This window comes from Triticum urartu, chromosome 1, assembly GCF_003073215.2.
Source record: "Triticum urartu cultivar G1812 chromosome 1, Tu2.1, whole genome shotgun sequence".
Classification (NCBI taxonomy): Eukaryota; Viridiplantae; Streptophyta; class Magnoliopsida; order Poales; family Poaceae; genus Triticum; species Triticum urartu.
In genome coordinates this window covers 216,082,748-216,100,536 of record NC_053022.1, presented here as the reverse complement: position 1 = coordinate 216,100,536, position 17,789 = coordinate 216,082,748, and the positions used below count along the sequence as shown (strand labels likewise).

The 17,789-nt window shown below is 45.0% G+C and overlaps 1 protein-coding gene across 2 annotated transcripts; it reads right to left on the bottom strand.

The window, feature by feature from the left end:
• Nucleotides 1-2,365: 2,365 nt before the first annotated feature.
• Nucleotides 2,366-15,014, bottom strand: LOC125554438 (serine/threonine-protein kinase EDR1-like). 2 transcript variants are annotated; one of them, XR_007304421.1, is made up of 13 exons: nucleotides 14,528-15,014; nucleotides 13,245-13,661; nucleotides 12,150-12,253; nucleotides 6,340-7,535; nucleotides 6,053-6,093; nucleotides 5,785-5,853; nucleotides 5,566-5,666; nucleotides 4,609-4,687; nucleotides 4,430-4,528; nucleotides 4,269-4,337; nucleotides 4,118-4,167; nucleotides 3,048-3,232; nucleotides 2,366-2,950 (listed from the first exon to the last, which is right to left on the bottom strand). XR_007304421.1 is itself a non-coding variant. In XM_048717996.1 (13 exons), exons 1-13 carry the CDS (start codon nucleotides 14,891-14,893, stop codon nucleotides 2,821-2,823), a joined length of 2,898 nt encoding a protein of 965 aa, XP_048573953.1. In that variant the 5' UTR covers nucleotides 14,894-15,012; the 3' UTR covers nucleotides 2,366-2,820. The 2 variants fall into 2 exon arrangements, 1 of the variants encoding a protein (XP_048573953.1); XM_048717996.1 differs by having other exon boundaries at nucleotides 3,048-3,224; nucleotides 14,528-15,012.
• Between the last annotated feature and the right edge of the window lie 2,775 nt (nucleotides 15,015-17,789).

Genomic DNA, 17,789 nt, shown 5'->3' with positions numbered 1-17,789 from the left:
ACCATTTAAGTGATTTGTAACCAAACACATTTATTTTTTAGACAATCCCAACCCACCTGTGGCCACCCTTGCAACCAAACGCATCCAATGTCCTACTCGTATTTGTGTGTTTACTATCTATCCACAATACTATAGTGCGGACCCCGCAACCACTCCACTGTCTCACATTTTCTATATTCAATCATTTGCTGATTTGCAACAGTTACCCACCCTAGGGTTAGGGTTCCATAAACCTAATCACATTTACTGAACTTATTGCAGGTACGTTTGAATCATACGGTTTGATATCCCTTGGAGACAGAGAGTGGCAGTTTATTCTCTTCATTAGTGAGATGATTCCTAACTCTAGTGATGTGGAGCATCCTATGGTCATCCCCATGGACCTACCATCGTCTCATCAAGTGCCAAGAGGACCAATGACACGAGCACGAGCTAGAGATCTCAAGACCGAGGTGACATCTCTCCTTAGTGATATCCCATATGATCCACTCGAGACATGCCTACTACCTAAGTCCGGGATGTTGTGCATGATCAGGTATCAAGAAGGCCCTCTCGAAGATGCGCGTGAAGACGAACAAGTCCCAAAGTACAAGGATGAGGAGGAACGACGGAAGGAACCGGAGAAGTTCCCAGGACCCGGACATCCGGCCCTTGGAAGTGTCACCAGCAGCCGCCCAGCCGTCGAGCTACAGGGCCCGGACATCCGGCCCGACTCTAGCCCAGACATCCGGCCCCCGCCCGAAATCCGACGCCCATCACAAAACACCACTGAAGCCGGACCCCGTCAGCCCGGACATCCGGTAAAAGGCCTCGGCATCCGGCTCTTCGTGAGCCGCCGGACATCCGGCCCCTGGCCTGGAAATCCGGACCACGCCTATCCAGAGAGCACCAAGACCGGACCCCGCCAGCCCGGACATCCGGCTCCTCGCGAAGGCCTGGACATCCGGCCCGATGCCCGGACATCCGGCCTCCCCTGTCTGCGCAAAGTGTACCCCTTCGCCCCCCTAGACTATATATACTACCCCTCCTCCACTTTTCTAGGGTTAGCAAAGGATTAGCTCATTTGAGAGACAGAGCTTTGCTCATCCACTTGATACATTCTCCATCGGAGTTCACGACCTCTATGGAGAAGATCCCCCAAGTGGATTCAAGACCCCTAACTGGAAGACCCCTCAAGACCTCCTCACGAAGAAGAACTACCGCCTCTTGTATCGTCCTTTGTTGCGTTTGGATCTTGTATCACTCTTTATGTTCATGGATCTAGCACATGTGTGATCGTCCCTCATTGGTTTGAGTGTTTCCTCTCGTTTCCCTTGCGTTTCCCCTTGTGTTCTTTGTAGGATCCGCTCCAATCATGAAAGATCGGCCCTAGGGTTTCCACCCTACATCATCTTGGTATCAGAGCCAGCTTGCTCATGATCATCTTGGTATCATGAGCCTTGGTTGATCATGAATTTGGAGCCCCTACCCTTGTTTTCTAGCCTTGTTTTGTTGATTTTTGCCCCAATTTTGAAAATCCCCGCAAAAATAGCCCTCCCAAATTTTTTGTGATTTGTTGGTGTGATGAAGTTTTGTTGGATTTGATTGGTGGATTTGATGTGTTACTCGTAGATCTAGCTTCCCCTAAATTTTCTCCCAAATCCATCCATGCAATCTCTCGGTTTTTGCCCCAAAATTTTCTCTTTCCACGAGATCCACCGAGTTCGTCCACGGAGCCAGGACCAGGACATCCGGCCCGCTAGCCTGCACATCCGCCCCTGGCAGCAACAGCCCCATCCACCGCTCCGTTTCCCGCCTAACTCTCGCAAATTTTTGACCGGGCATACCACCATCACTTCCGCATACCACCACCGCTTACCCGCTACCAACTCTTTACAATTTTGACACGCTTTGTTTTGAGAATTTGAGTTGCGATTTTTGTTTCCTAACGCGTTTCGGCAACTTAGAGACGGTTTGACATCGACACCATCACCACTCATCTTCGCCACGGACTCGCCATCGACAACGACCACATCATTTTGACACCCTCAACCGTAAGCAAGGACAGTAAACTCGACAACACCTTTGTGTACTTCCTTTTCATTGCATTGATAACCACCATAGACCATTTTGCGTACCTATCCTATCGAGACTTGTGCACATTAGTGATCATCATCTCGTTGCATAATAGGTACTGTTACGTAATACCTTAAAATATTACTCTTCAGAACTGTGGGAAAATGTTGTACACTAAAACTATCTAAATTCTTGCGATGCAATTACCCTTGAATAGCATTGAAAAATATGCAAAACATGTGAATTTCAGGAATTATCAAACATAAACAGCTGCTTGAAACAAATTTTAACTAAATGCACAGCCTCAACGAATCAAATTGAGTATTTTTATTTTCAACTACTACTACTTGGTATCTTTCCAACCAAAACACAAACTGAAGTGACCTTTATTTCAGTATGGCAGAAAGTAATCAACCACGCAATGCACACTGCTCCAGATTGCCAGCTTATTTGTGATGCAACTAACTCGTCCCACAGTTACACATTTCCCTCTCCCTGTCACTCCACAATCCACAGTTCCACCTAAATGTGGAACGGTATAATTTTCTCCTCTTGCCGTTTCATCTGATCCGCCTATATGTACTGTACATACCCCGCAGCAGAGCTTTTGCTTGCAACAGCGGGGTGAATGCTATCTAGACTGGGACTGGGGCTCTCAATCAAGCCATGCATTTGCAGACTACTGGACCCGAATATGGTGACAAAATCATAATTACTGCTTATTCACACTTGGTGGGTGACAACCCCGGGGTAGAGATGTGCGGTTCACCGATATAAAGATATTTCATAGGGTACATGGTTGCTCGCTGTCTCCTGATGTGAAGGGATTACAAGCCTTTGCAATGTCTTCAGGTAGCTAGTTAATTGGATGAAAGAAGGACGCAAGTTTGGATCCCTGGCAAATGAAAATGATGGTAGAAAAACACGTGTAAGTTTGCATGTAAAGATTTTTCTTTAAAGAGAAGAACTTAGCTTATACTGAGAAAACTTACTTCTGCCAGCAATCACGTATAATTGATGCAACTATAGGATCTACTTCTTTTGGAATGTCAAGCCGTCGGTCCTGGAAGCCAACTGCGCCCACAACTTGCATTTGGTTCATCCCATGCCATGGCTTTCTTAGTGTTGCTAGCTCCCACAGGATAACACCAAAGCTGTAAATATCACACCTGGAAAACTTTCAAGAATGAGTGTAGTTGTAAATGTGATGTTTGCAGTGCGCAAAGAGAAATAATGGGCCAGTGTAGATATTAAGCTGAATTTTCACACATATCCGAGTTCTAACACATAATAACAGTTCTTATTCATACAGGTCCTTCACATTTGATGTTCGGCCACACATAGTTCTGTGCTCTTTGGGGGGGGGGGGGGTTACAATGTTTTACGAAGATCAGATCGTTCGAAGGCATGAGCCCCTCAAACGGTCTAGACCACGAAGAGAGAACTGGGGAACAGGTGATCTCACATGACAAGTTATCAGCTTCTAGACAACAGCCTGACGCCATGACAGGATACAAGTGATGTAAATAAATCTAAAAATGCTACATGGTACATGCAACTAAACTTAGATCACAAAATACCTCACCAAACTTAGCAATACACCTCATAATCCACAGTACCTAGTTACCTACTCCCTCCGTTCCTAAAAATACACTCATTTTACTCCGTATGTAGTCCGTATTGGAATCTCTAAAAAGACTTATATTTAGGAACAGAGGGAGTGCATAATAACCATCCATCTCTCTATCACAACTTGTACTATAATGAATGGAGAAGAGAGACTTAGACAAGCGGAGTTTGTGGAATTTGGAATATCGTAGGAGCTACAAATAGCATGTTTCAGAAAGATAGCAATGTACTTGCATGACAAATCACAGGTATGAACATGACCAGCAGTTGACCAACAAAGGCATACTTAGCACATACAGCATTTAGCCTTAAGCTTATTTAGGTCAAACTGAGATTTTATCTAGGCTAAACTCAAGCAATGCATACGAAATTTGTGAAAATATTAAAAGCTCGCAAATATAAGTATTTGAGAAAGACCTCAAAGATCACTTACTTCTCATTGGATTGCTCATTCCGCAAAACCTCTGGTGCCATCCACTCAGGCTGGTATAAGGGGAAACGACAAATTTTAACAGAGGATCAATTTAAGTTTCTGTAAGAACTAATATACAAAAGTCATTCCACAATGACTATTAATTACTTACAGTCCCGGCAGTGGATTTTGATGACAAAAATGTACTGTGCTTCAGACGTGAAAGTCCGAAATCACAGACCTGTGTAGATGTACTTTGTTAGCTAACAGTAACAACTATCTAGAAACTAAAGGAATAAGAGTTCATGCTTTGGTCCTGAAGCAGGTAGATACCTTCACAGTCCAATTATCGTCAACCAGCAAGTTTGGTGATTTTAGATCCCGGTGAACAATTGTTGGTACACTGGTATGAAGACAATTCATGCCTCTGGCCTACAGAGAGAGCATAATCATAATATGGACATACACATGGAAATAAACATGAAACTATAACATCCAAGTTTCACCATTACCACATCAAGGGCCATTTTAATCCTACGCTTCTCGTCGATTTGGCAATTAGGGCGATGAATGATCTTATATAAGCTTCCCCTGAAAGAAAATAACAGTTAGATGAATGTCAATGTTGAAATGGGAACTGTTTGATTCATCACCGGCCAAAACAGAAGTGTTGAATGGAATGGTAATAATAGGTTCGACTTATAAACTGTCTGCTTCACAATACTTGGTACTTCCAAGTTTTATTCACAAGATCTATCCCAAAATACCAAAGAAAAAAATCAAAATGCCCCTATCAAACCTACAATGCCCCCTACTTTATTACACATTTTTACGTGCTCGAGATACTACTTAAGGGTCCTTCCGTGTACTTCGACATGAAAAATATTGCTTAAATATGCACATTAATTAAAAGCTTCACATATTATGAAAGTGACATAGTGCATAACTGAACATTATTTTGTGGAAATTTTCAGTACATTTACATAGCCCAAGGAATGATGTAAAATCGTAAAGTAGTTACTCCATTTCGGGTGTGCAACTATGCATGTACAGTGATATTTTTCACACCATGCAACTATTTGTCTTCTCTCCCTTTATTTATTCATCACCACACAGGCACACACTAGCACACAATGTATTCCCTCTCTGTCTCTGTTCCAAAGAAATTATGGGAGGGTACTCTTCTCTCATAACATTCTCAATTTATCAGCTGTGCATTAAACATCTCCAACCTTAATCAACGGCCAGAGTACGTACATACATTAATGTAAAGCTGGGTGCCATAATGTTATCTCATTCATTACATGCATCATATTCAGCATTCTCTCATTCAAAATTTTAAACATGCATGTAGTATTTGCATTGTTGCATCAGTACCCACTATAACTGGTGCCCCGTTATCTTGACCAAGCTAAATGACTACACATGTTATGTCCTAGCTCATATGTAAAAACACAAACTTTCAATACCTTGGAAGATATTCTGATACAATAGATAAGTGTGGAGGCCGTGTTACTGCACCCATAAAGAGAACAATATTTGGATGACGGAGCCGACGCATAATCCTCACCTATTAAATGGAAAGATATCTGGATTAGCAAAGGTTTCAAAAAAAGTGAAATCAAATGACGGTAGAAGTTCAATTTTCAGGGAAGTATTGGTTATAAAAAGCATCATCTTTCACCTACTTCACAACGAAATTCCTCTAAAGCATCACCATAGAACTCTTGATCCAAGAACTTCTTTACAGCTACTTCCTGTATATTAAAAAACGTCAAATTTACCATCATGATAAGCAGACCCATCAGAAGAAATAGCAGAACAGACCATGCTTTGAAAGGTTATCTGCATGTTACTTTTCAGTTATGTAATCAGTTGATAATGCTTGTAAATGAGCTTTGGAGCACTAAGCTCAACGGTATCTTCCAATAAAGTTAAACAAGACAAACTACTTACAGTTCCATTCCAATCAGCATGGTAGACTTCTCCATATGAACCTAAAAGTTGCAAGAAATGCTCCTTTAGTCGCCATATGATACAACATAGGAACAAAATGGTTCATATCACGCAATAGACAAAAGGATTATACATGCTTATGATTTTACAGTACAAGAAATTTAGAGTATGTTTTTGTGCTCAGTGCAAACTCCTTGTCAATTTGTATGGCAAGTGACCCTGCAACCTACATTCAACTCAATAAGTGAAAATATAACTAGACGATAGGTCAAAATGGATTTATGTACCTATGCCAATTCTTTCATCGATTACAAGATCTTCCCAAAGGATTTCACATTCAGACACTTCATCCAACACCATGTCAGCCTTATTTGATCCAACTTGGGATGGAAAAACACATTCTATGCTCTGCCTTGGCCTGTCCATGAATCTGTCAAGAAGGGACTTTCTTGGATCAGGATGTAACATTTTGTGGTCATGACTGCCACAATTTTCCTTGTGCTCATCCCTTTCGGAAGTAAATCCTTGAGCATTTTTAGAAAGTTCACCATCAAATCTAGAATAGATGGGACCTTTTCCCGGATCATTATGAGGGTCCTTTTCGGCAACTTTCCCGATTCCGGATGTAGAAGCTGCATTCATAGAAGAGGTACCAAGCATCTTGTCATAATAAAGACCAGGTGGCACCTGTGATCTGTCAGGGCACTCTCCAGTCAATGCTTTGGCCATAGCCGAGGTACCAACTATCTTGTTGTCATAATTACGAGCAGGTGCTGCATACACTCTATCGTTTAGCTCTCTAACATTGGAATTGTAATGCTTTGCAGTTGACAACGCCAACTGAGATGACGATGCATTGTCAGTGGCATTTCTCCGAGGAACTGACCCATCAGCAACATTGTATTGCTTGTTGTTGGAAATGTCATTGCAAGCAGACCAGTTTTTCATCACCAATGGCTGTTGAGATCTTACAGATGGTGGGACTACATTCTCTCTACGCCTTTGGAATTCATTGTTTCTATTATTTAATCCCTTGAATGCCAATGAGCTTTTCCCAGATTCAATAGCATTGAAAGGATCGAACTCCACAAATAGTTTTCGGGACTCTTCAGTTTCATGAGAGTCTGTAATCAATTGCAGATTCTTCTTCTGCTTGGAAGGAGCACTAGGCAAAGTTGATGTTTTACCTAATTGCATCCTAGGGTCCAATGTCCCAGGTTCACTAGCACTACTTCCAGCGGTCATTGTATTCTCATAGCTTGATAGATTGACTGAGATCCGATTATTATTGGCAAACATATGCCCTTGGTTATGTTTATGCTCTGACTGTAATGCAACTGGGTCATCTTCGATGTTACTTGCTGACTCCACCACCTGATTCTGACCCAATGTTTGACTGAAGTTGAATGGAGTACCCTTTGAATTAAAGACATCTGCTGGAATGAGAGTCCCTGGAGCAGCCATAACATCCACCAAAAACTCCCTGCAAATACAGACAACAAATCAGCAGAAGCAACTGACAATTAAACTAAAGCTTAATGTTTACAATAGGGGTGGATGGTTATTCATGCGTTATTTTGACACTCAGAATCTAGTCCTATGAACTATTAATAACTACTCCCTCCGTCCGAAAATACATGTCATCAAAATGGACAAAAAGGAATGTATCTAGAACTAAAATACATCTAGATACATCTCCTTTTATCCATTTTGATGACAAGTATTTCCAGACGGAGGGAGTAGTAAGTTACACGTGCCTCGCGAGTTACGATAAGCAAATATTGATATAACTTATTATAATAGGGTAACGTCCATATTCAGAGTCACATTTGCATTAAGTATGAAGTGTAGATTTGATTCCTATCATTCATATCGTTGAAAATCAAGTTATAGCTAAAGAATATTCGATGGCTCTGTGATATATACTACAAAACTCAAGTTAAATATAAAAGAATAGCGGCTAAGTACTACATCTGAAAAGGCATTTAGGAAGATGTTATGTTGGAAAAAAAATATGAAGTTAAAGTACAGAATATTCCAAAACAAATGAGAATGTCTATGTTTTGTGTATATTGTGCATTGTGTTAGAAATGAAGGATCGAGTATGGAATGATGATATACGAGATAGAGTTGGGGTAGCACCAATTGAAGAGAAGCTTGTCCAACATCGTCTGAGATGGTTTGGGCATATTCAGCGCAGGTCTCCAGAAGCTCCAGTGCATAGCGGACAGCTAAAGCGTGCGGAGAATGTCAAGAGAGGGCGGGGTAGACCGAATTTGACATGGGAGGAGTCCGTTAAGAGAGACCTGAAGGATTGGAGCATCACCAAAGAGCCATGAGTCGAAGCTAGCTATCCATGTGCCAGAGCCATGAGTTGGTTGCGGGATCTTATGGGTTTCACCTCTAGCCTACCCCAACATGTTTTGTGTTAGAAATAGGCTGAAGTATAGAAGTAGAGGGGAGCTGGGGAGCTGGGGCTGAACACAGGATAATTTGATTTCTGAAGCTGTGGCTTGTACTGCTGCGCTCAGGTCTATATATAGTACATGGGGAAGCCGGTTCCTAATGCTAAACCAACCATGCAGCTCTAGCAGCTGCTATTACATGCAAAGGCCAAATTGACTACTACTACCTCCATCCTGGTTTATAGGTCCTGAGAGCCAAAGCAGCAGGACCAAGGCAAAGTATCGGTCGTGGCAACAACCAACCAGCGTGGAGCACTCATGGAAAGAGAGCATCGCATTAATCGCTAGAAAATCGGGGCGGCCGCTTGCATCCCCCAGGTTTCTGTCTGAGGGCCACATGCATGCCCAGTCCTCTCTCATGTGGTTGCTGCATGCATTGGCTGGAAGAGAGAAACGAGAGCGTCCATTAATTAGGCTTAGTTAACAACTCCCGTGAATTACTCGCATGCGGCCTAGTAAATCCGGACGCTGTTTGGTGGCTCAAGGGCTCTATAAACCCGGATGGATGTAGTAGCTGTCTAGATGCATACACTGCCCTACTTACTAAGGATGCTCCAGCTGACCTACTACTACTCCCTAGCTAAGTAATGCTCCTTCCGTACCAAAATATAAGACGGTCTTATATTTTGGTACGGAAGGAGCATTAAAAAATAACACAATGATTACTGCTAACATTCTCCCCCTGATCCTTGTGTGTCTACTTGGCACTGATCTTGACCATTCCAGTCCTATCCTATTTATTTCTGAAAAGAAATGGGGGAAAAAATTCTTGTCAATGTTCACAGCCGGCCCATTTGGGCGCTTCTTAGTTGTCCAACACCTAGGCACAGTTTAGCTCACAGACGCACATTAGGCCGGCCCATCCCGCACTTCCCCGACGCCTCCACCTCCATTCCCTCTCGCTCCTTTTCTCGTTTTTCTCTGCTTACCCAAGCAGGTTGCACCGCGCTCGCCTCCGCCACTCGGCTCCCCATCCGCCACTGGCCACCGTGCCTTGCCTCGCTCCTCTCTCCTTTCTCGACAGGCCAAGCGCCATGCCCGAGCTTGGCCATCCAGCCACCGGTGCCGACCCTCCTTATGCGTCCTCCAACCGACACCGGCCATGGATCCTCCACCTCGAGCAGCACCGGCCCTCCTTGACTGAGCCTCGTCATCTCCCACTGCCCCATGCACCACCACCTCCACAACTCGACAAGCCAGACCCCCCCTTCACCTTCGTCTGCAACAGTAGTTTCGCGCCCCTGCCGCCCTCTTCCAGCGAGCAACACCTCCGCTGCCACGACGTACGACATGGGCCCGACTGCCACTGCCCGCTTCACCAATCACATCGTTGGATCACCACATTCTTCCCAGATCTGAAACCCTGCCATCGTCGCTGCCTCACTCAAAGACCTGGACCTCCACAAGTACCCCCTCAAGCCCCTCGCGTACCGCCTTGAGTCGCTCCCGCGAGCGACCGAGGGGGCGAACCCTAGCCGCCGCCGGGGCTAGTCCTCCTCCAGCTCCCTCCCTCGCCGCCGCCGGTGCGCGCCGCCGATCTGGTCGGCGTAGGCGGCGGCGGGGATTTCCCTTCTCCTCGCTCGATGTCACGCGGCGCGGAACAACGGCTTCGACGATGGTGTCATGTTGATCCAAGGCACGGCGGCACGGCGGCTCCCGGCGGCGGCGTTTAGCAAGGCGGGTGGAGATCGGCTGGGCATGGCGTGGCGTTCCGCTTGGCGTGGCTAGAGGATGGAGGTGGGGCTGGCGGCGTCCAGCCCGGATCCGGTCTTGGCGTGGCAACGGCGACGGCTGGCCCGGATCCGGCCATGGTGGTGGCGGCGTCCCCTCTATCAAGGATGATAGCCAGGTGGTGGGTCCTTGTGGCGGATCTTGGGATCCCGAGTCCGGGCTCGTCGCAGGACCCGTGTGGCGGCCGGAGCTTCCTCCGGCATCGACGGCGCTTGATGCGGGATCGCGACAGCGGTTGTCATTGTATGGGTGACGACAGCGGCTGGCGCGACGGTGGGTGCTCCATGTAGTGCCCGGAATCGGGGTGGCGGCCCCTCTTCATCAACGGCGGCGGACTCCGGGGTCGTGTGAGCGACTCAGAGACAGGATCTCGAGGTAGTAACGGCCTTCTGAGGCTGGTGGCGGTATTCGACGTCCCTTCCATCAATAGATCGGGTTCGATGCGGCTCGGCAGATGACACATGTGCCTCTTTCGGAGTTGTCGGGCGGTGCCTGTCGTCGGCAGGTGAAGCCACCGGTGGATGCGCTACCGGCGGATGCTACGCACGACATCTTATACGAAGACGTCAAGCCATGCCTGCTTCCGGCAGGTGATGCACGATGGCTTTGGCGGAGGTGTCATGTTTAGCCAATTGTTGTTGGATCGAAGGTGGTGCGACAATAGCAGGAGGCGGGCGGTATGGGACGTCTTTGTCTTCCGTTGTCTCCTCTGAAGGTATCCGCTATCGAGGCGTCGGTAGACGGATATGGACGGATGGTACAAACAACTTCAACGACGAGTTTATGCACTCCGGTGGAAACACAAGATCTCTAATCGGGCTATGTCGTCGCGCTCATGTGTCGTGTCCTTGCTGAAGGTGGTGGATTGAAGCTTGGCTTTGGGGATGAGAATCCGGAGTTCAACCTTGTGGTGGACTCAACCATCATTGGCGCACGTGCGGCGATTCCTTCTTGAAGGCGTAGCCTAGCAGTTGTGTATTTTTCGTTTATGTTGTGTCTTGTATCATAGGGTTAGTGGCTATCTGGGGGAGTTACTGTCGCAAGGTATACGGCCTCAGGGTTTGTTTTCCGCTTTATTTCCGGGTCGATGGTGTTCGGCCGCTGGATTTTGCACTGTTAACAATATATAGCTGCATGCATCGTTCTGATGCAGAGGCCGGGGTTTATCCTCTTTTTCGGGAAAAACAAGTACAATCGACCCCGAGCTTCAAACCACAAGAGTAAATTGCTCAGAACCACCGCATATGTGGCTAGGGTAACCAAAAAAACACCGCTTTTAAAGCAAATGAGTAGCCAAAAACATTGATTCAGTGTTTATGATTTTTCTCGAATAGGATCCGAAGATGACGTGAGCTACGAGCAAGGACTGACCATGTACCAGGCTACTTGTTCAACAGGCAAGCAAAACCTCGAACATTTCAACACATCCTATGCTTTCTCCCTACAATGTTGTAGTGAGTTCCGATGCCTATTCTCATGCATAGCATGATTATTGTCACCTGAAATTGCCTTACCTAGACTAAACAAAACTTGGCTTCAGTTTGAGTGGTTTGTTCCTCTGTATGAGGCACACCTGAGGTCTCTTAGGGTCGACATGCGTCGTCTATTTTTTTCTTCTATTACTTTCCAACTAATTTCTTTGTCTGTTGGCTGATAGTAGGACCCACACGACATAGTAAGATAGAGAGACGGCGCGGCTGGCAAGTAGTTTTCGCCAATTTTCATGGTCAACAGCCTTGGGCCGGACTGTAACAGTTCAGGATGGCATTTGTTGGCACGCATCTAACAGAATGATCATTTTTTAGCAGCTGAAACTTCTAGTGGCAAAACTGAGTAGTGGCACACAACTGGTGGCACAAATGATAAAACTGCTAATAATTGATGATTAAATATGTAAATACCTTTTGTCATCCATCTTTATTATGTTAATAGCGTCATCTTCAACACCAGTGTAATGACTCCCTTTAACCAGCTTACAAGGGATACCAACAATATCAGCAAGAATCTGCAATAACACATAAATGTAAGACATGAGCAAATATGCTCCATGATCATGCGCTAGTTGTCAAGCCATGTGGAAGAGAGTTCACACATATGCAAACAAATTCCTACATTACTTCACCAGGTTTGGTTATCTAATGTTCAAATCATTTACAAAAATCTAAGTGAACAAAGTCACTTCATAATTCTGCTTAAAACCAACAATATGGTTCCAAACTTATTTACCAAAGAAAATAAAAGATAAAATGCACCATTCGTCACTGTGCAAGCACTAATGTATCACTTACGAGCTTGCAGGTTGCATATCTAGATCCCTAAAACTGTAAGTGTGTCATAACTTATGGCATGGCAATGGCAAACTGACGAAGCTAAAATATCAGCATATGCTTGCTAAGTAATACCAAAAAAGATTAAGCCCAGGCATTATCTTTGTTGAAGTGTATATGTGGATTGCCTAGCCCTTTCCATTAGTCGGACTTTTGGTTGCGTTGGCTAGTGCATGAAGCTTAAGAATCTTATCTCCATCCAAGCAAATAGGAGTAGGACCTTTGTGACCACTTGTTTAGGGACATAAATGTATGTAAATTTTCAAGATCCAAGTGATACTCTTGCAAGTTTAGGTGCCTATGGTGCACTTCACTCTAAATAAAGGTAGACACTGTAATCATTCATGGGACAGTAACACAGTCTAATCCATAAGATGCCTCAAAGGAATAACATCACAGAAGGTGGCGGAAATAAACTGTTCATAGATACGACAATTTGCAGCATAATGACCAATATCCTTACTAAATTGCTTATGGATATAAACACAGTGCTAAATTTCTGGTTTAATTTGTTTATTACATAAAAGATAAAACATAAGCATTTTTGTTAAATTCTCATCTGTTAGTAGCCAGGAAGCAAGTGAAGAATTGGTCATGGCCACTCCACACGTCTTCCGTAACTTTGGGAGAAGGAACATTTTCACTCAGAGAGAGAGAGAGAGAGATGACCTTGAAAAGTAAGGCACGATGGCGAGACAAGCCTATCTCTATACTGCCAATATGCAGAAGGCTTGTCTGGTGTGATGTCCTCTGCTCAATGCTTTTGCTCAACCACCTAGTGATCATTTCATTTGCATCGATCACTGGACCACCCATGTGATCTGCAACAACTTCAGCTATTCGTCGCACCAATATTGTAGTGTCAGGACAGCCCAACAGGCAGCATTCTGCTACTTCCTTCATCTCCTGCAGAGCATTATCAAATTTATAGTCGACCACAATTACTTCATATCCAAGATCCCCAATGCTCATCTGAAGCTCTGCCAGTGAAGGTATTTTGCCCTGCCCAGATGATCCCGCAGAGAGGCCAAATACGTCGTAGAATCCATCAATTACTTTCTCATTGTAATCAAGAAAGTTATAGTCCTAAACAAAATAGAAATAATAGTTAGAATGGACAGATCAACAAAGCTAGCACCAAAATATACAGAAATCAGAGGTGAACAACACCCGCTCATCAAGTGTCCTGTAACTATGAACAGGTAGTTGGCAATGAAGATCCTGCCTGTAAGATAGCACAAAATATTGCCTAGTGGTTTGCAAAACTTCCCCGACAAGGTGAGCCATTTCTATATGATAATATCACTTTGGCATATTATGCTCAAAATGGATGATAGAACACGAATGAAGACCAAAGGATTTTCTAAAAGTTCAGTAACAAATGAGTCCAGGTCCAGTTTATAAGTCAAAAGCATGGCAAGGGAGAGAGTTCAACACATAAACATTGCGTGGTTGAAGGACACAAAACAACACAAGCAATTTTCTCAAGGAAGCATGGACACATTGTCGTGCCTGCTGTTTTGTCTCATGTGCATGTTTATGTCACTGTGAGCATGTTGTGTTTGTCTCTCCACATACGTTCATTCATGTAATCATCGTGCAACTACAAGTGTCTGCTCAAATGAATGTGTGTGGTCAACCAAGCAATGCTGCAACCTTTATTTCTATGTTCATTTTTCAAAGCAGAATTCATATTTACTCAATTTTCAATTTTCTGCTTGACATGATGGAATTTATCGATGGAAGTGTTACAACTGCAATAAGATCTCCAATTAGCTGAACCCTACCTTCTAAATGCTTATCTCACATACTGTTAAGCCTTGGTTCCCTAGAAAGGGATAAATTGGCCTTGTTTGGTGTTAATGCGTCCAGGAGATAATATATTCTAATACAAAAATGATTGTAGTCACCAGCAACTCTACTGAAGGAATTAACAGGATTTGGATACTCGCCCTGTAACGGCGGGAGAGCGACTCCGGGGTGTCTCCCCCGCCACGATCGCTGTTGATGACCGGGTGGCCCTTCCCGAGGCTCATCAGCTTCGCCTTTCTGATCTGCTCCCCGTCGGGATCCCCAGCGCCCTCGGCGCCCGACGCCGACGCTGATAGCGCCAACGCCAGCTGCATCTGGTACTCTTCCTCCTGCAAAATGAACTCATCCCCTGCCGCCTCTGTCGACGCCACGGGAGGAGGAGGAGACGGCGACGATGGAGACGACGGCGCCTGCTGCTGCTGCTGCTGCTGCGCTGCAGCCGAATTCGACGGCCCCGCGGGCTCGCTGGATCTGTGCGACCACTTGGTCACAAACGGGATCTTCATGGCGCTCCCCACGAGCACCTAGGGTTTGGGTTTCGAAAATATTTCCTCTCTTGGTTATTTCAGTTTGGCGATGTGATCGCGGATGTGAGTGGGCGGAAATGGTGAAGACGCGGAAAGTGAGGGGGGTTTAATGAAGAGAGAATTCTTTATTTGCTCCTTTCTTAAATTTGGTTTCTTTTTTGGCCCTGAAAAATATTTTTTTCCTTTTTAACACATAAAATTTATTTTGTTCCCTTCATGACACTTCTGTGAGTTTTGGCGACTAACATCGTGAAGTGCAACATGAAAAGTCGCTTTTACCCCTGCTTTAGCTCACTGGCAAAAAAACCCATCACACATTCTCTGCTAAGTCCACCCGAGCGCTAAACGTAAGGCGGTAGCGGTACGTCCATACGAGGCAAATAGCGACGGCAGCGTGAGGATGAGAGCGTACAATCTTACACGTACAACTGCTTTTTTTTTAGAAAATGTATGCACAACTACATGTGTGTGCGCCTTGCACGTACAGCTACATGGGCCTATAATCCAAAAAACAAAGCTGGATAGGCCCATGGACGCACGGACGTCGGATCTGCAACACCCATGGCCTCAAATTCTTTTTTTGTGTGGCAGGAATCTGGTGAGCTCAAATCTGTTACGTGGTACTGAAATACGTGGAGTAGTAGATTTGGTTTCATTAATCATGTAGTCAAAAGACAAAACATATCACATCACGGCTGCTTTTGACTTGTAAATAATTTTGATTACATAATATATCAGGGGTAGAATGGTCTTTTCATGTTATACTTAACACTGTTATGTGCCAAAATTAATGAAAGTGTCATATAGGGAACAAAATAAAATTTGTGTGTCAGAAAAGGAAAAAGATATTTTTAAGGCCAAAAAGAGAAGCAAATTTTAAGAAAGGGCCAAATAAGAAATTCTCTCTTTAATGAAAGTGGTGTCGATTGATGTGTGTTGAGCAGCGGCGGCTACGGGTGGGATTTCTTTTTCATGATAATACGTGTCCCATTTGTATCATAAAGAACAAAGTACAAGTCACATATGGTCAACATGAAAAAACTAAAAAGATAGTAGAATATTTTTAAGCTTGGCACCAACGCCCGTCACCTGCCTCCGACACCACCACAACAGCCACCGAAGAAAAGAATAACGGATCACCTCCTCATCGAAGCTCGACGCAGTTCCATCGCTGATATGCAGCTTTGCGGACCTCCAAGGTGGCTCACCAAAAGTGAAGTCATTGTCGTTGAACGAATCAGACCGGGGCAACACCCCGGACACGCCATCGAACTCCAGATCTGGCACCCTACCACGACTAAGACGCCGAAGGAGAAAACCATACCCGCCATCCACGAACCACGAACCGAGCACACGTTCCGTCTTCCAGATGTCGTCGATGCCGACTACAATCTGCATCCACTCCTGGACTACCTCTCAAGCTCCGCGTCAACGCTGGAGCAAACGTCGTCGCAACGGCAGAGCCCGAGGACACAGGTCCACCACGAGGATGCCGCCGCCCCCACGCCATCCTTACTTGAATGGGCTAGTTTCCAAATCCATCCCCAACCATAGGACCGATGGCCTCGTCAGGGAAGGATCCGAAGAATCTTTATTCAGTGTCATCATCGTCATCGCCGAAGCCAAGACGATGAACAGCCTAAAAACCTAGACTATAATAAGGGAGTAAAAATGATTCACGCGCGTGGATCCGGCGACCCCCCTACCATAGACGAACGAGGTCGCCGGTGGAGGGGAGCCGCTGGAGAACGGCGCTGAAAGATGGCCTCTCCTGGCAGCGGCTAGGGTTCCAACCGCCAGGGGTTTCTTTACGAGAGCAAGTAAATTGGCTACGGGTGGGATTAATGAAGCATATCTATAGGAGTAGTGATTATACTAATATACGGATGAGTATTTGCCAAACTTTTTTGAACACAGTACATACGCAAAGCGCTCATATAAGTGTGCATATACTCACACCTATGAACGCACACACGCACACCCTACCCCTATGAGCACCTCCAAGAGACTGAGCCAGCATATGATCTTGAGATTTTACGAAGTCACCCTAGGCGCCTCATAGTCGACTGGATGTCTTCTCCCACTGAAAGCGTATCGCGAAAATCCTGAAATAAATCCAGAATAAATGCTAGCACCAGGACTTGAACCCTGGTGGGCTGAGAATACTACTGTCCACCTAACAACCCCAACCACAGGTTGGTGCACGAGTATTTGCTAAACTATGAGTAACACGGCTGCAGCCGGTGCAGACAAAGTGCTCCTTTTTTTCTTGAATACGCTAGCCAACCTTTGGTTGGATGGTTAGAGGGATTGTGGTATCCCCAGCCCACCAGGGTTTAAGTCCTGGTGCTCACATTATTTCTGGATTTATTTCAGGATTTTCGCCGATGTGCTTTCAGTGGGAGGAGACGTTCCCATTGACGACAAGGCGTCTACGGCGACTTTGTAAATTTCAAGATGACATGTCGGCTCGGTCTCGGAGGTGCTCATAGGGGTAGGGTAGGGTGTGTGTGTGTTCATAGGGGTGAGTGTATGCGCGTATGTATGAGCGCTTGTGTCTGTACTGATGTTCAAAAAAATATTTTTATAGAAGATTAAGGTTAATTTAGAACAGACTTATAGAAGATATAGAAGATGTGAATATCCTTACAAGTCACGCACACGCCTCCAACACTAATATAATATGCCTACTCTCACAAAACATTGTAAACATCCTACTCCAACACTTGCACATTCGCAATCCGCTAACTCTCCTAGGATAATATTCTTTTAATTCATGTCTCATCTTGATTGGTCTGTTTTGTTAAACGCTCGTGCATTGCGTTGTTTCCATGAGGCCCAAGCAACTGCAATGGTGAGAGCGTTGAAGCCTCGC